Source organism: Rhinolophus ferrumequinum, chromosome 8, assembly GCF_004115265.2.
Source record: "Rhinolophus ferrumequinum isolate MPI-CBG mRhiFer1 chromosome 8, mRhiFer1_v1.p, whole genome shotgun sequence".
NCBI classification, from domain to species: domain Eukaryota; kingdom Metazoa; phylum Chordata; class Mammalia; order Chiroptera; family Rhinolophidae; genus Rhinolophus; species Rhinolophus ferrumequinum.
In genome coordinates, this window is record NC_046291.1 from 80,687,168 (window position 1) to 80,712,019 (window position 24,852).

At 36.5% G+C, this 24,852-nt stretch overlaps 1 protein-coding gene across 1 annotated transcript in view; it reads right to left on the bottom strand.

Moving 5' to 3' along the window:
- The window catches only part of HNMT (histamine N-methyltransferase), a 45,977-nt gene extending 21,455 nt beyond the window's left edge, over window positions 1-24,522 (bottom strand). Inside the window, exons 1-3 of the mRNA XM_033113076.1 lie at window positions 24,436-24,522; window positions 13,628-13,774; window positions 8,267-8,319 (exon numbers count right to left, since the gene is read on the bottom strand). Of these exons, the coding sequence (XP_032968967.1) occupies window positions 8,267-8,319; window positions 13,628-13,764 (190 nt within the window). The 5' untranslated portion in view covers window positions 13,765-13,774; window positions 24,436-24,522. The remainder of the gene's footprint in view (window positions 1-8,266; window positions 8,320-13,627; window positions 13,775-24,435) is intronic.
- Between the last annotated feature and the right edge of the window lie 330 nt (window positions 24,523-24,852).

Below are 24,852 nucleotides of genomic sequence, written 5' to 3' on the forward strand. Positions count from 1 at the left end.
TATTATTGTCTCCCTTGTTCTCTCTCCTAGAATATCAGACACACACACACACACACACACACACACACACACACACACACACACACACAAATTGTTTCTAGGGAGAAAAACTGCCCATACAACTGTGCTTAGTGATGAAAAATAATTTCAGCTATGTGTTTGCAACCAGAGTAAGAACGATCTGATTTTGAGCCACTGTGGGAAAGATAGAAGATTCTTAGATTCTTGACAAGATCACTTCTTTTCTTTCTTTCTCTCTTTCTTTTCCCTACCCTGGTGCCTCAGTATTGAAGCAGTTCTGTCAGTATGGGAAAATTAGAATATTGAAATAGCTATAGGGTCTCAGAAAGGGGATTATAAATATAAATTCTGAGTCAAAGGGGCATTGTCATTTGCTTTCATGTTTCTTCTGGCTGTTGGCCCAGGAACAATACTGCCTGAATGTTTTGCAACTGCTGGAGGCCTAAGAAAAGCCATGCTACAGAAATGTGCTAAGAAATACAAATGTAGAGAAAATGACTCAAAGGGTGCTGAACACTGAAGTGTAGAGATATTTGATAGACAACTCAGAAAAGACTGAATTTTGCCTTAACTTTTAATTTATAATTAAAAAAAAATTAGTTTCAGGTAATTTTAAACATAGATGCTTGACTGCTACTTCGGTCCATACATAGAGAGATAAATGATACACACACAATACTGTAATGTTTAAAAGTTACATTGAGTTATCTTTAATAAAGTGTTAACGTTCTTCTACCTTCTTCATGCTCAATGACAGGATTTACAAAATGAAACTACTTGAATTGGCAAACGTAGTACAAGATAATCATGTAGTTGGTGTGACTGCATCAATATCAGTGCGCGTGCACTTGCTTGCACACATCGTCTCACGGGCTGTTTCTCACTCTGCCCCTCTCTCTCAAATACCTTCACGATCTCCCTTCTAAGCTCCACTCAATTGGCCCACCATGTTAATAGCATTTAAAACACAAATTTTGCTGAGGAAAATTATTAGTCATTTATACCCTAATGTGACTAGAGTCTGAGAGCCTGTTGTCCTTGTGGAATAAGAAGCAAGAAATAACGAAAAACATCAAGTAGTGCAAGAAACAGACAGCAGACAGCCACCATCCTTTGGTCAACATAACCCTCACCCTCATGGCTAAAAGGTACTCTGAGCAGGCGTGGGAGAATCTATGGGATCTGAACAAAAGCTCTGCTAAGCTATAACACAGGTGAGACTGTTCTTAACACATTTGTACAGGTCTAATACTATTAATATTACTGGTGAGTCAAAAAATGGCCTCAAAGAAAACTGTCATATGTATCAGGACAGTGCTTTGGGCATCACTCAAATACTTGAAGAAGCTGTCAGAAGCCAGTGAGTCTACTTTTTATCATCATCTCTCATCAACTGTAAAATTAGAGTTTTAATTGAGTTTATTTTTTCTGTCCTTGGCTATACAATTAATACTACAGAAAACTTGAGACATGTAGAAAGTAGAAAATCAATATCTGACTACTAGAAAAAGCAAAAGTTAACGTTTGGTTTATTTCCTCTCAAGTTTTTTTTTTTTTTCTTTTGAGCAAATAATTTTCTTTAGTTTACATAGGTGAGATCATTTTATATATACGTATATATAATTTGGACTTTCTTAACTGAGAGTTAAACCATGACTATATCAAAATTTATTTGACTGTGTTATTTATAGTGATGACACTATATTCTCTAAAAATATGTGCAATGATTAATTTAATTATTAACCTTTCATATGTGATATAAAATATAAATGTATACATTTATATGTGGATCTATTAATATATATTTATATATGGAAATATATTTTATATAGTTTTAGATAGGTAGGTTGATAGTTATAATTGGTTTTTTTATATTTTTTTGCTATTATGAGGAGCCTGACAATGAGCTATGAATTTTTTGCAAAATCTTAATTTTTTCAGATGAATTGCAAGAACTAGAATTAATGATTAGAATGAGGCCCTTGATCATTAGTGCTATGAAACAAAACTAAACAAAAAAACCCCTGCCTAAGGTGCCAGCTGCTGAGAAAGGACACAGGCTGAAGAATTATAGCACATTCTTCGAGGTCCTGGGCTAGAAAGACCAGTCCAGTTGCCAGAGGCCTTGGAGGTAGGGGTCAGGGGTCCAGAGTAGGTGGGGGGGAGGGGTATACGGGAGTGCAGGAGGAGGGGTTGAAGCAGCAGTTGGCGCTGTGGTAGGGCAGCAGGGGAGCGGCTATTTACCAAGTATGTCAATATTTTAACAGCCAGCATGACCAGGCCTTTGAGCATGAAATCACTATCAGAATTGTCCTTGACACAATGTCACATTACCTTCAGGAACATTTTGTTTCATTTCCTACCCTTACCTTTTTTACATGAAAGTTTTTATATCGCTATAACCTCTTCACTCTTGCTTATTGGCTTTCTAAATTGTCTCAAATTGTTCTCAGTAAATACTTGAACTTTTCTACAATTTTCTTATATTTTGTATTAAATATGTTACTAGCTACCTAATCAATTTATTATTATTATTATTTCTACCAAGTTGTTACAGTTACTAGAGACTAAGCTACAGAAGACCCTGGGTATAGACCCCATCTCTATAACCTCCAAACTCCTTGGGGCGTTATTAGGTTCAGAATGTATAAAATGAAGATGACAAGAGACTTCCCCCCCATGCCAAGGTTGCATGAATGTTTGTGTTGAATCATAAAGTTTTACTTAACAGTGTATGTCAAGTGGAAGCCTAATCACTAAGAGACTGTGTCCCAAACTGGCATTAAGAACTGGCAAGGTTCAAATTTGTCCTTCAGCAAAATTACAGATAACCAAATGCCAGGGACTTCCAAGTACATTGTAAATAATCAAAACTGTGCATGAAAACACTCCAATGTTAACAACAACAGCAAAAAATGTAGATCTGCCTTTCTTTTTATCTATGTTACCTGTATCCAGGCCATTACTGAGTTCTTATTAATTCTAAAGCTGTACAACTGAGTTTATTTGCTTTTCTAAGTATACAGTCATTTAAGGTGCAAATAATAGTTTTGTCTTAACTCTGCTCATTATCCCGTTATCCTGTTTCAAGCCTTATTAAATTAGCCCAAACGATCTTGTTTACTCTGGTTTTAATGACAATGGTTCCAGGGTTGTAGCACGTGTTCAGTTCTCTCAAATCTGAAATGTATCTGTCTTTAACAATAATTTCATGTTCACTGCAAGTTTTAAATACAATACAATGAGGTACACTATTTTTTGGTAAATTTATATATGGAAAGTAGCTTATGTTTTAAATAATAGAGTTATGAATGTCTTTAACAATACTTTATATCTGAGGCCCCAAATGAGGGTTACCTGAGGTAGAGCATCCTAAATCCTGTTGTATTAGTGAATCACTAGAGTACATATCCTTCTAATAATGGAGTAACTGCTAGTATGCTGCATATAAGTAAAACAATTCTTACTTATTTCAAGTTATAAGCAATTCAAATGAAGACTGAAACTGCTCTGCATATCTAACAGTCCCATATAAATTCCACTTCCTTAATATGACCAAACATGGGGCTAGCCATACCAATGCCTACCTCTTTCTAGAAGGTTACTCATAAAACATAAATATTTTGGACTGAAAGCACATTTAACAGCCCAGGCACCCAAGAAATCAGTGCCTAAGTCCCTTCCACAGCATGTCTGAAAAGTATTTTTCCAGCCTCTGCTGACATTCCTAGAGTGACAGGTAGCTCTTTACCTCCCAAGATGTGTGCTTTCATTTCTGGACAGGTTTGATCATTAGTAAATTCTAATACCGAACCAAGAAATCAATCTCTCTTTCAACCATTGGCCCAGTAGGGGCAAATGTTTTGTAGTTTGATGAACAGGAAATATTTCAATATGGCAGTAAGCACATTCATATTCTTATTTTTCTGGGCAAAAATTCCCTCAATATCCTATATTTCTCCAGTCATTCCTAATTTGCTTATATAGATTGTTGGCTTACTCTGAACCACTGGAAAACATTAACCTTTGCTTCTTACCACCTTCTGGCTTCTAAACCTGACCCACTGGCTCGCTCTTCCATTTCCAGCCCTAATTATTTGTAGCTTAGAAAACAAAACCTCTGTGTCACCCTAACATGCCATTTATGGAAAGAGAAGATTAATAAGAGAAGATTAATAAGAAGATTAATAAGAGAAGATTAATACAATTTGATAAGATTAGATTTTTCAAATATCCAGTCATTACTAAGGACTAATCTCTCCTTTACCAAGTTAAAAAATTAACTATTATATCTGTCTAGTACAATTTGTTGGACTGGACCAATAAATATAGAGAGAATATATAAAGTCAAGAGACCTGAGTTTTGTTCTGACTTGGTGGTTCTAAGGTTTCTTATTTGTAAATTGAGTACGTTGATGGTCTTCTATTTTTTAACCTCTGTAGGAACGCTGGTGTCCCTATATTACAGAACAAGAAAACCACATAACTGCTGTCAACAACCAAAAATTGTTATGAGAAAGTTCAAATCACCAATACTTCATATGTGAGTCGCTTTAGTGGATTAAAAAGCTATATAATATACTATTATATAGGGCATGGCAATTGAATCGGTACACAACAGGTTAATATGAATAGAAGTGGGAAGCTGGATAAAATGAGATTATTTGCGTTCTAATCCTGTTTAACCCCTATAAAACTTTCTGGCATTTAAACATAAGAACTGAACAGAGCAGCAGATAAAATGATTCTCCTTTAAGCAGAGCCCACAGCAAAGAGAGTAATTGCCCGTTACTGCTTTCAGGAATATTTTTCTAGGTGTAAATGTATGCACTGTAAATCAATAGCATTCTCCCTTACCAAAAGAAAGTATGAGTTTCTTTTTCTCTATGTACCATCTAGACAAGACTCACTAAAAGTTGAATAATAATGAAGCCCCATGGAGTGGTTTAATTTTAGGAAGCATCAATGCCTAAGATGGACCCAAAAGCATACTCTGTGAGATTTAGAATACAGTTCAATTGCTCTCAATATCTAAAACCAGTTGTTGAAATGAAAATGGTATGAATACTTTGAGACCTGGAATAAGGCAATCTTGCCTGCTCATTGTATTTCATTAAAGCTCATATACACACACAACTTTATACTTCCCAGTCGGGCCTCTGCAAAAGCTATGCGGTCTGCATTTCTGTTCATGATTTGTTTTTCTTCTGCTTTTGTCTCTTTCCTTTTTTGAGTTCACATATTTCATACATTTTCCTAACATTAAACATATAATCTACAGAAAACAGTACTGTTTATCAATTGTATTTACTGACGTAGTAGATTACTTAAAGATGACATAAAACGTTTCCCACAAATGTCCTTTTTTTTGAACTGCTCAGAGCCCTAATAATTGCTTGGCTTCTGACTTGAAATTGCCCAAAACCTTTCAAATGTTTACATTGTCTCTTAAACTATGGAACCTCTCTCCACACAAACATCAACCTCTACAGAAGTTTGTCAGAAGACAGAAAGGGTACATATGCACCACCTGCTCATGTTTCTGAAAAGAAAATCAAATAGGCCACCAAAGAAAAATGAGCATTAAGTGACATAAAAGCACCAATTTCACATAGGAAAGTTTTGTTTGTTGCTTTTGGTATGTTTTTCCATTGTGGTGGGGAGAAGTGGTAGCACCGTTATGAATGCAGAAAGAATATTTACACCAGAGACATGCAGAATATGATCTGCAGGTTTCTGGGCGACCAAGAAGATCTAGGAAGTAAAACCAAAGAGAACTATAAGCTAAGACTGAAGTAGATTCCAGTAAGATGCATTATGGGAGCTGAGCCAAAGATACCTGAAGAGGCCAAAGACCTTGTTTGCCAGGCATTGGAGTTCAGTGACTGATTTGGAAGGATGATCAAGCCACAGGCTAACGCAAAAGTCGCAGACACACTGTAGACTGTGGAACCTACAGGGCGACCACTTCTCTAGGCAAGGATAGGAAACTCCTCGCTGTATAGTAATATATTATTCTTTTGCACAGTGCTTGAAGTTAGGCAATAACAGGTTATCAGGTAAGTATGCCCCAGTGGGTATATGAGCACTCAAGCTGAGTGCTCATAAGTGGGATATCCTCTCCCCTACAAAACACTGCTCTTCCAGGCCAGGGACACCTAGATCTCGTGATTTTTAAACGTATGACTTTTGATTTCATGTAGCTTATTTTGGCAGTGAAAGCTAAGCATAGCTTGAATTTCTCTTGGAGTTATTATCTTTCTGATCAATTTCTCGTGAAGAATAACCTTAATGGGCACCCACATTCTCCCCAAGGCAGAGCCTGCTTTTAATACAATGTTAGGGTTCAGTCAGAACTCCAAATATTATTCCCTTTGTTTTGATAAGTTCTCTATATTAGCTCCTGTGTGCACCTTTATGTAAAGAATAACTGTGTGGGTCAAATGTTCCTTTCTCTAGATAGCTTATAAGCATCTGGATAAATTTACATTAGAAATTCAATTAACTTTATATTAGAAGGTCAATTAACTTGGCCACGATAGAGATTGTTTTTAATTACTTCCCTTGTAGGGCTTCTCTTCTTGTCCAAGCACAAGTGACAATATCAAATGATAGTCTCATTGCCTGTTGTTTGCCTGAAACTCATGTGCAAAATACACTGGAAGTGACTGTCTTGGTTAAATGAATTATTATTAGGGCACTCTTTGGGAAATTCATCACTGTTATAAACCTTAGGACTTAAAATACCAAGTAAGCAATAATAGAGTATTTTAGTTTAAACACTCTCTATAAGATCATTCGTGATAATATCCTTTATTATTTGTCCTTGTTGGTTTCTATTTTATTGGTGAAAGATGATAAAGTAAAATGATTTTAAAGGTTAGTCTTTAATATATTATAGTCCAGTATATTTTATGAGAAATGAACAAATGTTGACATGAAAAAAGTACCTATCCCATTCCATTAGAAGGCTCTTGGTTATCCTTGTGTTGATATGCGCCTCAATTTACTCATTCATATGGTGCTAGAACCCTTATACTTAAGAGGCTCAAGAGGTTACCACATATCACTATGTAACAAATGGTATTCAATGTCCACTAGTTACTAAGTGGTAACAAATAATAAGCCATCAGTCAGTGATCATTTCAAAAGAAAACAATAAAAAGGGAGGAAGGAAAGAAGGGAGGGAGCGAGGGAGAGAATAAGGAAGAGAGGGAGAAAGGAAGACAGAAATAATATATATGACTACATTTTATATATTAATACATTAACTCAGACCTCCAGATGACTAGCAACTTAAAAATAAAGAAAACACAACTCAGGCGTTGGATCTGAAGCAAAGCCTGGGGATGGAATTTTTGTTTTATTTTTGCAGAAGATCAGCCTGCACCTTCCAGGAACAGTAGTAGTGTGCTAATCACTTTATAAATGTTATTTATATAATTCTTACTATAACTTTATGTTATATAATTCATTGTCCCCATAAGAAAACTGAAGCCTGTGTTTCAGCCAAGGTCACACAGTTCATTGGTGGCAGAGTCAGAAACTATGCCCACATCAATCTGCCTCCCCAGACTTTCCATTTTCCCCTAAGATAAAAGCACTGGCTCTAAGAGTAATGAGACCATGAAAAGCTTAGAAAAGGAGGCTGGGGAGTGTGCTGAATGTTTAGAGGGGAGTTTTGGAACTGAATCAGAGGAAGGGAGTAGTTTAGGCGAGTGCAGCTCAAAGAGTGGGGTCACATGCATATAAATTAACTATGTCATTAAGCATATTTTTCCCCCATAGCAATAGTTTCTCAATGAAGGGAGCTGTGCACTTATTTACATTTCAGTGCACACTTCTTCTCTTTTTGTGGAATGGTAACAGTTTGCAAACCAGCAACCAGTCCAAGGACCACACTTTAAGCTTAAGAAATTTCTTATGAAATTTTCCTTTTCTGTGAACAGTTAAATCATTTTGGATAAAAGTTATCCAACTATATCCCGTATGTTTTTGCATTTATGAAAAAGAAAGCCACATCTTATCTACATTACAGCTAGTAACAGAGGTTGATGTCCTAAACCCTATACATCTATGGGGTGTTAATCTTAGTTGAAATGGTATTGCTCTTACTAGTTTTAATAAGCTAATGTCTTCCAAATGCAAAGCAAAATAGTTTTCCCAAAGAATGAACAATATTGCCATCAAACAGAATGATGCTTACTTAAAGTGAAATACGCATTTTAAAATGTGTTATTCATACCTGCACCTCCGCCAATGCTTAGAATCTTAATTTCTGATTTTGTGTCTCCAATCCTGAAAAAAAAAATGATGTAGTTTAAGAAAAATGTGCTAGATACTTGGTATAATCTGATTATCAAATCTAGTTGTGAGAACAGACTACAATTACAGTGAATAAAAATTAGGCTAACATAAAAGATTCCATTAATTCAGTAGTTATATTGATGTCTTTAGAAGTCTTTAGAAATATAGGTTTCATTCATTAACAATCTTGAACTGGTAGACTTTTAAAATATAGTATAAACATCTCAGAATAAACCATTTGTTTAGAATTTATTTGGAGAAAAAGAACAGAAAAAATGGGCCTTTGAGTCTGGTGATATAATTAGCCATTCACTGTATATGGGGAAAAGGCTAAGGTGATTCATATTATCTGTATGATATCTGCTTTCTTTCCTTCCTTCTTGCTAACTTCTTTTCAGTGAACAAGTGTTTATTAAATATTTACTATGTGCCTATTCTAGGTATTGAGAATATAAAAATGAAGAAGATACTACTTTGTTCTCAAGTGAAATGTGAGATAATAAAGCCAAACATTATGACTCTAGTACAAGAAATAGAGTGGGATTGATGGACTGGAAAACAACAATATGATTTGCTTTAGACTGATGTAAAGGGGTCAGAAAAAAGTATGAGTGCACAATGACTGCCAAATTTCCAGTGTGGATGACTTGGTGAAGCATGGAGCTAAAAATTAAGCTGGAGAATATAGTTTGATGGCAAGTTTACATTTTGTTAGGGTTTTGTTTGTTTTGTTTTGATAAATCTGAATTCAACAGAAATCTGCATATGTAAGATTTAATCTGGGTGGGAGAGATCAGCATCAAAGATATATTCTGGAAAATTGTTGTCATAAAGTAATGGTCAAAACTAGAAGAGTAGATGCCATCATCCAAGGATATTGCAAATGGAAGAGCAGTGGGGTGACGATGCAGTATGAACTTTTAAAAGTCACTGGATTATGGGAAATACACAAAGAAGACAGAAGAAAACAGTAAAGCTCAGAGAGAGGATAGGAATATTAGAGAAGGAGAAAGCCATCTGTAGTGTCAAAAGTAGTGGAGTATACTGCTAAAAAATAAAAACGGAAATATCTCCATTGAATTTGGCAACATGAATATCTTTGAAAACAGCAGTTTTAAGAGAAGGTTGAGGGCAGAAGTCAGATAGCAGAGGGATTAAAAGTGAACTTGATAAAGAGGAAGAAGACCTAGAGAGTGCTGAAAAGAGGATGAAAGAGTGAGAAGACAAAGGGTGACTATTAGAGGGGAGACATGAACTCAAAGGATGTTATTTGTTTGTTCGGGCTTTAGGATGGTACACAAGTCTGTTCTTTTGCTAAAGTGGAAGAGCCTACACAGAGTAATAGGGTGAAGACAGGTTAAAGCAAGGTTCTTAAGGAAACTGGAAAGCAGAGTCAAGCACACCTAAGAATGAGTTGCCTTCCTTAGTTCTAATTATCTTGCAACTCATAATCATGAGTTTTAATATACTCATTCCTATCTAAGCTCTTGGTTAATTCTTAAAAATGCTTATCTGTGGACAGTATAGTGAGGCTATGGAGCAGAGCACCCACGTTGAAATTCCAGTTTACTGATATGTTTGTTAATTTGAGCAAGTTATTTAACTTCTCTGCATCTTTATTACCTATGAAATAGAATCATAATACCATCTACCTTATAGGATTGTAATAATGGTATCTAACTCATGGAGGAGTTATGAGCATTCAATTATTTAATTCATCTAAATCTCTTAGAAATTGGGTTTGCTCATGACAAGCATACAACATATATTAGCAATTATTATTATTCCAGGTATAGCTAAGGGATTTACATGAACTAACTCTTTGAATCCTCACAACTCTTCTGTGAGTTACTATTGTCCCATTTCATATATTATAATAACTAATAATTATTGAAAACTTACTGTTTTCCAGGCAAGGATCTAAATGCATTACGTATAACAACAACAAAAACCATTTACTATTTACAGCTACATACTGTAACTCTCCCCATCCCACTCTTCACTTCCAGATAGGGGACCCGAAGAATTCTTCCCTAGAAAAACAAGCTTTCTCAGTAAGTAAACTTGCATATATTGACACCTGAGAATCTCCCAACAGCTGAGTCCACATCCAATTGCAACAATGAGTTATCCACTCAACAAACTTTTCCCTTACATACACAAGGAGGATCTGAATCACTTTTGAGTGCCTTATTATTTGACTGGATGGACAACCAAGTCTAATCAAATAGCTGGGGAGCTCTCCTAACATGAGAGACAGAGACCAAAAGAAACAAAAACAGAACTCAACATGCAGAGAAAAATGGACAATTTTATAATAGATAAAAGAAGGAACCACATGTTTGAAAGGTGAACAGGATGTGAACAGGATGCTATAAAAATATAACATTTGGAAACAAAAAATATAATAGCAAAAAATTAACAGAAGAGCTAAAAGAAAAAAAATATAGAAAATTGGAAATACAAGAAAATTAAAGAATCAATTCAGGAGGACTGGTGTTTGATGAATACAAGTTTCAGAAAGAAAAAAGAGACGGGAGGAATGAGTAAAAAATACCAAAGTTTCCTTGAAGGATCTAAAGGTCCATTGAAATGGCGCAGGCAATACCAACAAAAATGGGTGAAGAGGACCCACACCACACCCACTATCTTAAAATTTTATAATACTAGATAGAGAAGATCTTAAAAGCTTCTACGTAGGAAAAACAAAAACAAAACAAAAAACAATAAAAAGGTCATAAGTCAAAGATGATAAATTTGAATGGTACTGGATTTCTCAACAATAACTCTAGTAGCTAAAAAAACAATGGAAGGATACCTTTAAATCTCTGATATAAAATCATTTCCGCATAGAGTCTTATACCTAGTCAAACTACCCAAAAAAGATGAGCATGGAGTGAAGGCATTTTTAAATATACAAAGACTCAAAAAGTTTACCTTCCATGTAATTTTTTCTTGGGAAGCTGTTAAACGATTAATTGAAGAAAAAAAGAAAGAAAGAAAAAAAGCCAAGACAAAGGAAACCAAGAAAAGAAGTGCCTAAGACCCAGAATCAGGGAATCCAATACTAGAGAGAGGACGAGATAATTTCTAGAACATGAAATAAATTCCCTTATCTATAATTGTATAGCAGGCCAAGGGCAAATCACCACAGACTGGGGAACAAAGAACAGAGAACACAAGAAAAGATGTTCCCCTGGGAAAAATTAACAGCTTACTTGATCTGTTGGAATATATTGAGAGGAGATTAATACTTCTGCTTGTTGAGGTATAAGTAATGATAGGTACATAGGAAACTAAGAAGAAGCTAAAATCAAAACAATAGTTAACTCTAGGTAAAACAACAAAAAGTACATAAAAGGGAATGTAATTGTAGTATAATGTATTGTTCAATTATAAATAATATGTATAGAGGTAAAATGATATAACACTCAAATTATCTATACAAAAATTTTGAAATACATTCACATGATAAAGAAGGAAATGTGCATGTTTATTTAGCTATTTTAATACAATAAACTTAGAGAAGAATAACATGTTAGTTGGAATTACGATGGAAAATTCCAAAGAAAACAACTAAAAGATTTAAGAGTGTTGAAAGCAGTTGCTTCTGGAGAGTGGGAGTCAGGGATGGGATTGGGTAGGGCATGGAACCAGTGTTTTTGTTGCTGTTGTTGTTATAAGCTTTTTAGAACCATTTGACTTTCAAAAAAAATTTTGGAATAAAAAATTAGGCAGGCATATCGCCTACATGTAACTTAGAAACAACTTTAAGCGGCAATTTGAAGGTGCTTCAGCTAACTCTTATTCCAAATATCACCTTCAGGAAAAAAAGTTACTTTTTGAATAAATGATACTTTGATGTAGATCATTCTTAATTATAATGCAAAATTAGTTATGCCTTTGGAAGTTCTTCAGAACAAATTCTACATTCAATATTTCCAATTAAATTGTATACACCTTGAAGATGGGGGTCATCATTTATTATGTTATATCCATCCATGGTGTTTCTTCAAACCAAACTGATGGCTAAAGAAAACCAAGTGCATGGATAAGCTAGAGACATGAACACAGACATTTAGTTCTGCAAAAGAACTCAGAAATTAACTCATTACGTTTAATTTTAGAAATGAACAAAAAGACCCGAAGGAGTAAACTATAATTAGTTTCCGGATAAGAAGTTTGCTGCCTGCTTTGATTTTTGCATCATTACTCTACTACTTTTTAATTATTAATAAGTTATATAATACTCTAGTTTTAAAAAACACATAAATTGTATGTCAACTGTAATTGAAAACATTTTTTTAAGTTGAGAAGAAACACATCTAAAAACTGAACCATGAAAAACAGAAAGGGAAATAATTCCATACACATCCAACAATGTCTGCTGTGGTCAAGCAGAAGAAGTACTGTACTATCCTGGTGAGAGACTTTCAAGCCTGTAAGAGAGAAAGCCAGCAAAAGATAAAATATCAGTGCTTTTGCTGTTGCAAATTGGATCTACAGTCACTCATTTCTTCCTACTAGTTTCCCATCATTATTTCCTGAAGCAGAGTAAGTTACAGCAATCCACCCCTAGATAAGTGATTTGATTATCTTTAGCATGTGGAATCTGTTACTCTCATAATGCTTATCAGCCCTGGCACAAATTGAACACATTAATCACCAAAAAAAGGAGTCTGCAAGAAGGATAGGAACTACTGAGTTTCACTGATAATGGAAAAATGCATTTTTTTAGGGCCACGTTGGTAATATTAAGTTGAATGGAAAAGAATTTTTTTAAATTTTATTTTGGAGTGTGATAACAATAGTAATGGATAAGAAAAATGAATTTAAATGGATATTAGAACTGAGAGGTACCCACTCAATCCTCAGGGGCAAATAGTATTTGGTAATTATATTTGATTCTAATGAAAAGAATATTAGACTCCACTTGGGACTTTTTTGAATGTACAATTTAGAGGAGGGCTGAAAAATCTGAGCTCAGAGGTTTGCATCTAATCTTTTCCCAGATGAACATGAATTTGTGCCTTGAAATGGTTAAAGCTTATCTCCATGCAGCTGGAAATGCTGCACAAATAGGAACCTTTGAATGTTTAAAGCAAATGCCTAACTAAAGCACCACAGGAAAAGGGGCATGGGGCGGGGGGCGGGGGGCGGGCATGGAGGCAGCCTGGTTTGCTATCAGTAGCAGGTTCTTATCCCCTCGTCCAGCCTGCAGGGCTGGGCTCCACTCATCTGTCACTGAAAAGAAAGCATGGAGGCTGGTCTCTTTGACAAAAACGTCCTTTTTTGTTACCTTGCTATTATGCCTGGCAGCTTCTCGTCCAGGAATTCCTGCATGCACTGGTGTTCCGTGGAATTGTTGAGAAACCTCCGAAAGGATTCAACATATCTGCTGTGGTCAGAAAACAAACTCCTCATGGAAGATGCCATATTTGGTTTTCTGAGGAAGAGAGGGAGGGAGGGAAGGTTTAACTTCCCCTTTCCTTCTCTTCCCCGGTCCCTGTTTCTCTCCCCACCCCCACCAATTTGTATCCACACACACAAAAAAAACCTAGCTTGAATTTAACTTGCAAGGGAATGGCTAGAATGCAAAGCTCGATATTAAATCAGTCTTTGTGTGGGCTTTTACACTGATACTTGAACGCCTACATAGTTTTTTAAATGAGAATTAGAGGTAGTAGAGCAAGGCAGTAAATCCTCTGCTGAAGCTTGTTTCAAAACTCAAAGTTTAGAGAGTTGAAAAAACAAACTACATTCTAATCACTTCCTGTTTTTGTCAGCAGCTGCCACAAGTAAGTGCCAAGTGGGAAAGGAGCGGCATTAAGGGCCAGAGGTGACAAATACAGGAATAATCATGGCAGCTATAAAGCTGCAAAGTGTTTTCTGATACCTATAGCTGCTGAAATCTTTGACATAAGACTATCATTTACCTCCCTGCTTTCTATAGAAGAGTTTCATGCCTGCAGATCCCTCAGCAGTTCATCTTTAAACTCATCTGCTGCATTTCTTCAACTACTGATTAATTCGTTGTGATTTAGAAAGTCTCTTTAAAATCAGCCATCAGAGAACTATTAGCTAGAAGGTCTCAGAAGCCTATGCGGGGAGATGAAGGAAGAGCCTTAGGGCAAGAATGAAGGGCACCTGGGGAAAAGCTGAGTCCTTTGGAAGCCTTCCTAAGTGCTTCTGAATGTGGGATCACACGTAGATACTTAGGGTTCATAAGCCTTTGGAGGTCCAGTGGTATCACCAATCAAAAGACCCAGAGTGTTAGAATCTCCATACGCGGGACATTTTACCGGGGCCTTTAAGGAAGCCACCCTTTATCCAACATAGGATTTTTAATAATAGTATCCAACTCATGGAAGAGTTTCAGAATTAAATGCGTTAATTCATATACATCTCTTAGAAATGGGTCTGCCTATACCATTCCCACCCTCTGATTCAGTTCCAAAACTGCCCTCTAAGCATCCAGCACACCCCCAACCCCTCTTTTATAGGCATTTTGTGGTCTCAATACTTTTAGAGCTAGAGCTTTTATTCCAGGGTAAAGAAGTCTGGAAAGGCACATTGATAATGGGTGTAGTTTCTGACTCTGCCACACTAATGAATTGTGTGACCTTGGCTGAAACAAAAGCTTCAGTTTGCTCATCGGTCACATGGGAACAATAAATAAGAATTATATAGATAACATTTATAAAGTGGTTAGTACATTATTATTGCTCCTGTAAGGTGCCGGCTGGTCTCTTCTGCAATAATAGAACAACAAAAAAAGTTGTTTTATTTATAGACACTGAAAACTGAGTTTCATATCATTTTCACATGTCATGAAATATGACTCTTTGGATATTTTTAAATCATTTAAAAATATAAAAGTTACTTTTAGTTCTTGGGCTGCACAAAAACCGGTGCCGGGCTGGGTTTGGCCCATGAACCCTAAATGGCCAACTCCTAATGTAGCTTCTAGGCCTCCATACAAACACTATTCAACTCCCATCTCTATCCAACCGACCTCACCTTCCTCACACTGCTGCCCCAAGCTTTTGTTTTTTCTGTTACCATCTCTTCGACTCCTCTTTAGTACTCAATCCAAATCACTCATATATTCAGCTACTAAACAAATACTTTAAGGGTCTATTGGTGTTATTCTGCTGAGAAGAAATATCCTTGACCTTATCTTAACAAGTTCCTACTAAATTTAGTTTCCACATTTAGTTTCCACATTTAGTTTCCTACTAAAACCTACATTAACTAAGACTCACTCTTCTCCTCAGTCTATCACCTGCCTTGCTTGTCAAATATCCTTCAAGTTTGCCCTTCATGTGAGTCTCATTAAACATTTCCTTTCCATTATCATTGATTCCAACCTACTTAAGATTCTCTTTTTTCGCTTGTGCTATTTTTCTTACTGGCCTTCCTTTGTTAGGAATGATGCAAATCCTAGCCAATTTTTTATTGTCACCACCAAATTCAGTGTTTTAAAGCACAATTTTGATAAAGTCACTCCTCTCCCTTCAAATGTTTACCATGTCCCCACTGTCGCCCAAGTTAAGTCCAAGATTCATTTCACGACTGCCCCATCTTCCCCAAATCATCTGGATGGATGTTCCATTTTCCTTTAGACTTGCCGTTGCATCCTTTCAAACTGTACTGCTCATCTGGCTATATCCCTACGCTTTCCTGCCTACAGTCTGTCCTCATAATAGTTCTTTCTTCTATAATGCTCCTCTTACCTCACTGAAAATTTTCCCATTCTTCATGTGTTACCATGAAGCCTTCCATATTTCCCTCAAAAAGATTAGCACTCATGCTCTTAACTTCTGAGTCTCTTGCAATTTTGATAGCACTTGTCCTTGTGCTATAATTTATTAATATATTTGCCTTATTGTTACCAAACTCAAAGGGTTTGTTTGCCTGCGTGCATTAAAGCCTGTGAGACAGCAACAGGAGTTTGCAGCAAAGAAATAAAGGTTTATTTAAGGAAATGGTGCTAAGCCTGGAGATACAGATGAGCTAGCACTCTTAAGACGTGGCTCCCCGATGACCTCTAGAAGATAGCTGAAATAAAGGAAAAATCATTAGTCTTGGTAGGTAAGGGAGGTGGGTCATGGGCTCTACTGATTGGTGGGGGCTCGGGTGGGAGGCAGTGATGATTGCGTCAGGTCCTGATGTGAGTCCTGGTGTCATTCTGAGTGGTTTCGAGGGGATGTGGCCAGTAGGGTCATTCCTCCTTCATGGGTCTGGAGCTAAAATACAACTGAGATTAAGATGTTATCTTTAGTTTGACCAAAACTCTGTTTCTGTAATCAACAGACCTGAGGCTTTGTTCCTAAGACTGATGCTGACCAGAATCCGATATCCTCAGGGCGTAATGATTAAGGGAGTGGACATGCAGTATGTGAAAAGGTGGAAGGGTAAGGACAGAAAAGAAGAAATGAGTCAGAGTGCTAGGTATCAGACTAGACAAGGCCAGTTTGAATCAAGAAGGAAGAAGAGAAGAAGTCATTTTAAAGAAGTGAAGTTTTTGCGCGGTTGGTTCCATTATCTGCCCGGCTGATCCCCATATGATTGGTAGCTCATAAAGACCGGAACTGAATCACCACTATTTCCTCTGATGTGTGCTTCCCCCACAGTAGGCTTTCTGTTATTTTAAATGGTTAAAATTGTGCTTGATCACTTGCACTATTGAGATGCCCTCCACCATCAGATGTTCTTCATCCTTCTCATTATTGGGCAACCCTAAGTGTTTTTAATACAACTATAATTCCATTTATTGAGTACTTACTATGTGCCAGGAACTCTGTGGATCGTTTCAAATTTAGTATTTTAGGATTTTCACTTTGCAGTACCTCTGTGAGCTTGCCTATATTACAGATGAGAAAACTGAGATTCTGAGAGGTTGGGTCCTTCGCTCAAGGACTCATGATTGGGCACTAGCAGGCCTGGGCATATCATTCTAGTCCATCAAATTCCAAGGCCAGTGCTTTCACAACTCTTTATATTCAGCCCAGATCTGCCTCCGTCCATAACTTTTAGGTAGTACGCCTATGTCTGATTGCTTAAACTAAACAGACTGATTTGAATTCCTTCCTAATATACCACCCATTGAAAATTTGGAATTGGCTCATAGGACAGCCCTACTCCCAAAGGTGTCTCTTCCATAGTTTCATAATTCTGAGTCCATTCGGACTACTATTAAAAAACAAACAAACAAACAAACAAACAAAACATAGACTGGATGGCTTAAACAACAAACATTTAGTTTTCATAGTTCTGGAGGCTGGGAAGTCTGAAATCAAGGTGCCAGCAGGTTCCGTGTCTGCTGAGAGCCTGTTTCCTTGTTCTTAGCCATTTTCTCACTGCTTCATCACATGTTGGAAGGGGCAGAAAAGCTCTCTGAAATCTCTTTTGTAAAAGCACTTAATCTTATTCATGAGGGCTGTACCCTCATGATTTAATCCTCTTCCAATGGTCCCCACCTCCTAATACCGTCACATTGGGGGTTAAGGTTTCAGCATATAATTTTGAGGGTACACAAATAGTCCATAGTAGTTCCCAATTATTTCCTTCACTGTGTAGCTTTATATGATCTATTATGCTGGTCTGCTCCTTTGGGCAAACTCTGCTTTGTCAGGGTTCCTTTAAAAAATGGGGTTTTGAAATAAGCACAATATCCCAAAGGCTGCTTAAACAGTGTAGACTGCTCCGGTTGGGTTTAGACTGAACTAGTGTTTTCCAACAATGTGCTGTCCAACCCACGTTCTTTCCAGTGTTGCTAAGTGTGCTACAAAAATGGGTTTTATGGTTAAATAATTAGGACAGTACCGTGTTTAATAGCTTCTGGATATTCATAATTCTCATTAACCTATTAGAGTTGCATGACATTTTTGCCACATGCCCTGTTGAAATGAAGATACACTATGTCTGTGGCATTTCTTTGATTAGTCTTTGGCCCCTTTAAAAAAAAAAAAAGGAACTCTTGTTGCTTTCATCATGACTTTCGCTTGACTGCTGGTTTCAGCAATCACATCTTCCTTTTAAAATTGCATATAGAATATCTGTTTCATAATCCATAATGCATTCCTAATGTCCAAGGGGATTAAAATATCTAGCTGGGTGGTTGGAATTACTCAATTTTGAGAATTCTCTTTTACCCTCTTTTTTGAAAATTGGAGCAACGATCTAGCAGATCGATCATTTGCCCTGACTGCTTGAAGGTGACTGGCAACAACATCAGTATTGCTTTTATAAATTATTATAGTGCTTTGGCATGTGATTTTTCTAGGCCTTGGGAGATTGTCTAATTTAGAATTCTTAGATATTCTCTTACCTGTTTGGGCTTCTTTCCTCTGTTAACCTACCGTTTATTAAGCTTTTACTGTGTCAGAGTGCATTCCATACATTATCTCATTTAATACTCCCAACCCTCTGGGGATCGAACTATTGATATCATCAAGCAAGACTCAGAGTAAATAAGTTGTACAAGATCATATAACTCATGTGAAAAGATTCTGGATTCAAATTCTTCTTCTTCTTTTTTTTTAACTCCATGGAATTTTTTATATTTTAAATTACATTATATTATCTCTCATCACTTTCCAACATGAAGATTATTTTCCAGAAAAGACTGGAATAAATTAAAAATGGAGTAATTCTGTATGCTTCCGATCACCTATTGATATACAATTGGCCCTTTGTATCTGTAGGTTTCGCATTCGCAGATTCAACCAACCACTGATTGAAAATATTTGGGGAAAAAAAAAAATCTCAGAAAGTTATAAAAGCAAAACTTGAATTTGCCATGCACCAAGCACTATGCTGAAACCATTTGAATGAAGCGATATGTAGGCATACCCTGCTATAGCCTATATGCAAATATAGATTATATGCAACTAATATGCTATTTTATATAATATGTTCTTTAATAGCATATTATATATAATAGCCTATAATAATATGCTATTTTGACCATTTGTGGATTTTGGTATCCCCAGGGTGTCTTGGAACCAATGCCCCAAGATACCTAGGGATGACTGTAATACTATTCATGCCAGGTCAAAAAGTAAAGGGTTTCCCTTGTTTGTTCTTATTGCTCTGTATCTACTATACCAAAAAGTGGACACATGAACAAAAGAGAAGAATAAATAGCAAAATCCTAAGGACCCATTTTGTTGTCCATAGCATCGTTCAGCTATCTTCCTTTACCCTGGTCTCTAGTCTTCTGAACATTGTTCTTATTGGTCTGGCTTTGTATCTTTAATTATATGCCCATAGCATAACATATATGTATATGAAATAGGCACTATTGTTAAATTATCTTACTCAAATAGTTAGAAGAGTCTTATTTTATTTTTTCTTGACAAGAAAGGGAGGGGGAAGTTATGTTATACAAATTGAGTAGTTCACTTAATGTGCTGGTTTATTTGAAACTTAGCAATAGGTTGACTCAACTGTAGTCTTGAAGGGAGGTTTGAAATCATAGTACAGTAGGCCCCCTTATCCATGGGGGATACGTTCCAAGACTCCAGTGGATGCCTGAAACCCATATATACTATGTTTTTGTCTATACATACCAACCTATGATAAAGTTCAGTTTATAAATTAGACACAGCAAGAGATGAACAACTATAATAGTAAAATAGACGGCTTAGTAATAGTAAAATAGATGACTAACCAGTGGGTACAATATGCAACATGGATACACTGGACAAAGACATGATTCACATCCTGGGCAGGATGGAGCGGGATGGTGTGAGATTTCATCAAGCTACTCAGAATGGTGTGCAGTTTAAAACTTATGAATTGTTTATTTCTGGAATTTTCCATTTAATATTTTCAGATAATGGTTGACTGCAGATAACTGAAACTGTGTAAAATGAAACCGCAAATAAGGGGGACTACTGTATATAAAATTTTAGAGCTTGACTAGACTGGTAATTTCAGGCAAATATGATAGATATCAGGAATCTTATGTTCAACAGGACATTTGTCTTAAGTTTCTTATAAGTGTAGAAAGAGGCCCAAGAGACCTGAGTGCTGTACAGGCTTAGCCTCTTACTCAATAAATGACACTGGGTAAATTAAGTAACTGCTCTAAACTTCTTCTCCCCTTTTCCATTCCTACCCAGCTGTATATAAATATGGAGAAAGAAGGTAGACTAGATGATCGTTAAGTTTCCTTGAAATTATACTTAGTCTTCATCTTTTAAAAAAGATAAATTAACTATGAGTTTTTAAAACAAAAAGTAGATATATTCATAACTAGTAGAATCATTGTATCCAAAGACTCAGTAAATCATAAATGATAACCTGAAGATCATCTCTGGGTAAACAGCCCCTTTACATAAAATGTCATTAACCACAGTTTATCAATGTAAGTGGCTTAAGCTCAAACAACTGCTAATAATGCCATATGTCTTATTGTTTTAATGGCATAGCTGTTTCAATTGCATTTTAACATGGTGTTTTTAATGGTTTTGTTTTAATTAACTTAGAACAGAACAAAAGGCCCAAAATACCCAGTCTGAGAGGAGCCAAACCAAATGAAGTAATGCAGAAGAAATATTTGAGGAATGATTAGTTGACAGATCAGAGGGTAGATGGGTAGACAAATCATGTTAAAAGCTACAGAAGAGTAACCAGTGATATTCTAGAGATATAAAGCTTATATGAAATGTTAAGAGTAGGAACAAGTAATGAGATAAGGCAAAGAAGAAATAGTCTTAGAACTTAGTTCTTATTTAATAATAAAAAAAATTTAAAAAGTCACTGGAAAGTTCTAGATTCCCTTCCAAAAATAGAAGTTGGGAAGTATTTAGAAACTGATAAATTATCAGGAAGTGGACAGTTATCAAAAAACAAACAAATGAACAAACAAACAAAAAACATGAAATAATACAATTCATCCAACAAACTTTGCCCGAATCCATTATACAGATTCTCTCAGTTATTGACTCAGTGATCCTAAGAAGAGGTCTAATGTTGAATTAGGGAACTGGTGAAGGTTAAGGGTTCATGTAAGATACATTTTTATTAAGAGAATGGTAATGGTAGCCAAACTTCCCTGGCATTTGCTGCAAAGACATTTGCTCAGGTATACGCTGGGCTAAAATGTTCTCTCATCTGGGAAAACTTGCCTGTGCATCATCCAGAGACTTAAAGGATACACATGTCCATGGGACCCAAATGTAAATGTCCACAATCACCAGCAAAATACAAGGATATTAGTTGCTTCACATTGTCAGTTCTTGGTATTGCCACTTTTGCTTTATTCCTTCTGGGCGTCTACCGCAGTATCTCTTTGTGGTTTTAATTTTCATTTTCCTGTGAATAATGATTTTGAGTTGTTTTCAAGTACTCATGGGCCATAAAAGGTGTATAGACTTTTATGACAGACCTGTTAAAGTTTTTCATCCATTTTTTAAGCTGCATTATTTGTTTATTTTCTTACTGAGTTCTATAAGATTTCTTTATATATTCTAGATGAGTCGTGTGTGTGTGTGTGTGTGTGTGTGTATGTGTGTGTGTGTGTATTTAGTGGCTTGAAATCAGCAATGGTGGGAATATTTACACTATGGAAATTGGCAGATGCTATGAATGAGGACTTTTCTTTTTTTTTCCTGGAGGGCAGACTGTTAAACAGTTAGCAGCACATTACTGATTTTTGTCCTGTGGTTATTGGCAAAGCAGCTGAGGTGGCCTTGAACCTTCTTGTAAACTGATCGAGTTGTTATAATGTAACAGAGGCGTCCTTTCTCTAGTCTGGCATAAACTTCCAGAAAGATTTGACCAATCAAACTCTGGAAGAGGTGGTTCCATCTCCCAGAGTATCTTAGTTGTTTGTACCCTTACTGTGATCTAGAGACTCATCTCAGCATAACTCCTAAGTCTGCCACTAACTAGTATGATATTCAGCAGATTATGTTCCCTGAGCCTCATTTTCTTATCTGCGAAATAGGAATAATAATATCTACCTCATAATATTTTTGTGGGGATTAAATGAAATACGGTGTATAAAGTATTCAGCATAGTATCTAGCATAGAGTAATCTCTCATGTATAAGACAAACTTCTGTAACCTTCAGTTCCTTCATTTATAGGATGAAGATAAAAATGCTTCATTAGCCAGGTTCCAGTCCAAACGGCAGAAGCCATGTCAGCTGGTCCAGAGAGAGGTTTTATTTTGGGAACTAATTGTGACTGTACTGGGAGAGGTGAAAGGGCAAACAGAGATGGTGAGGCAACCCACCAGGACGCTCCTCCCACCCATGGGGCTGGAGGGGTAAGGAAACATGGCCTCATCAAAGCTCTGGAGCCTGGGATACCTCGTAAGAGTTTGAACAATGGAAGGGACACAGCCACTCTTGAAGGTGACTGAAGGGACTGGGCAGAAATACCCAGCACGTTCCTTCTTCCTATCCTCTCATCTTTGCCAGTTTTACCCTTGCTAAACCTAACTGAAAAACCACTTGGCAAGAAAGCTCGGGCAGTGTGACTTACAGGGTTCAATGCCCTGCAGTATGGAACAGAGCAGGGGAAGGACCAGAGCAGAAATGGATCTGACAGCAAACAAACAATGACCAGCACAAGTGTCACTATATTAATTTATTGTCAGAGTTAAATTTAAAAAAAAAAGTATAAAACAAAACACCTAGAACATATTAAATGCTGAATGAAAGTCTGATAATCACAGACTTTCCAGTTCTAAAATTCTAAGATTGCGTGAGTTTAAATCCGTGATTCAGAAATATGGCTAATATCTCACATTGGAAGCAGGATGCCACTTCTCAGAAATTTGGCTCTTTGTATAATTCACTTTCTGACTCTTTGATACCACTCCTTCCCTAAATTCAAAGCTATTTTCCATTTTTAAGCATCGCTTATATCATCATAATGCATTAACTATTTGGAAAACAAGGAGATCATAGAAATTACCCATATGCCCTCAGACAGAAAATAATTAATCTGTTTATCAATATAGCTGATTAAAAAGCGTATATATAAATGTCTGTTTTTACCATTTTCTATATAGACCTCTAAGAGTTGTTATTGATACCGATAGCACCTGAAGAGCTAGCTGCTTTCCCAGGATTTTCTATAATCAGATATGATACATTGGGTCAGCCAGTTTAAGTAGCTAGAAGGTGGCCTCCCATGAACACAATTGCTGTTGCATTTCAGAGGTATCAATTTTGTGCAGTGAAGTGAAATTTGCAGTCAATAAACAGATGACTAAAGGATGAGGTATAATGTATATAAAGTGCATATAAACCCTCTCTATTCTACTAGTCCAAATAATTACTTCCATTGGTATACTTCTAGCAACAATGAAATGCAGATTAGGTCAAAGATGGTGAAGGTATGTGGAAGTAACTTGGTAACTTCGGGAAATATGCATTCGGGAATTCTGACTACACATGTGGGTTATCTTGCCTCTGGAACGTCAGCCCCCACCCCCACCCCCCAAAAAAAGGCCACAGAGTGGTTTTTCCCTCTCACAAATGCCTGCTCTGTTTTATAGTCTACTTTTAGTTTGGATGCCAAAGGAAACACTGGATGGTATTTCAAAGTTGGTTAAAATTTTTCACAGAAAAGTTTTGGGCCTTTCACTAGTCAAATAAACACAAAAGCTCATCTGTTTTTTATAATATTGCTGCGGGAGTCTTTATCCTAAGGTTCATTGTATCACCTTTTTATCTCTAGTCAGGGTAAGAAATGAATGTATATTGTAATTTAATTTGTTTAGGGAATTCATTTTGTTCAATTTGGTTTTAAAATACTAACTGCAATCTAGTATTGCCAAGAGATAGCTCAAACTCCGTAATAGCCTTATCCAGAGAGATTTCCATAGTGAAAATGGAGGGAGAGGGGTGGTAGATATTGATAATATTTAAGCAAATAATTTTAGAAAAGCCATAGAAAGAACCAAATTATGTATAAAAACTCAAATTGGAATTAGAATTCAAAGCAAGGTCTCAGTGAATACAGGGCCCTCACACTGCTCCTAGATGGCAGACAGAGGGAAGAATAAATGAGCTCCAGCTTTTGAGAAACTTAATTAAAGTTATATCAAACCTGGGATTCTCCTGAAAGAATTTGTACTTACTTTAATAAAGGCTGTTTCTCACTGAGCAGCAATTCTAATTTTGAACCAGGGTTGCAATTCTGTGCTGAAAATGGCCTTTCTGTGAGATCTTGCTCATTTTTGCTAACACAATATATCCCCACCCCCAGGACCGTTCTCTGGCATCCAGACAGGAGAGCATTTGCCAAAACAATGATAGGAATACTTGGAAAACCATAGCTCTTCTTTGAACTTTGTTACTATGAGCTATAGTACAACAAAAATCCCGACCAAGGGCAACACTAAGATAAGACGAAAACCACATTTACCACCCAGATAGGAAATTCTCATTTCCAATGTTAAAATTCTGGTAGGGACCGAAAGCCTATCAGTGATTGCCAGAGTTCAAGGTCAGGGGAGGGTTAGACCACAAAGGAGCAGCAAAAGGGAGTATTTTTG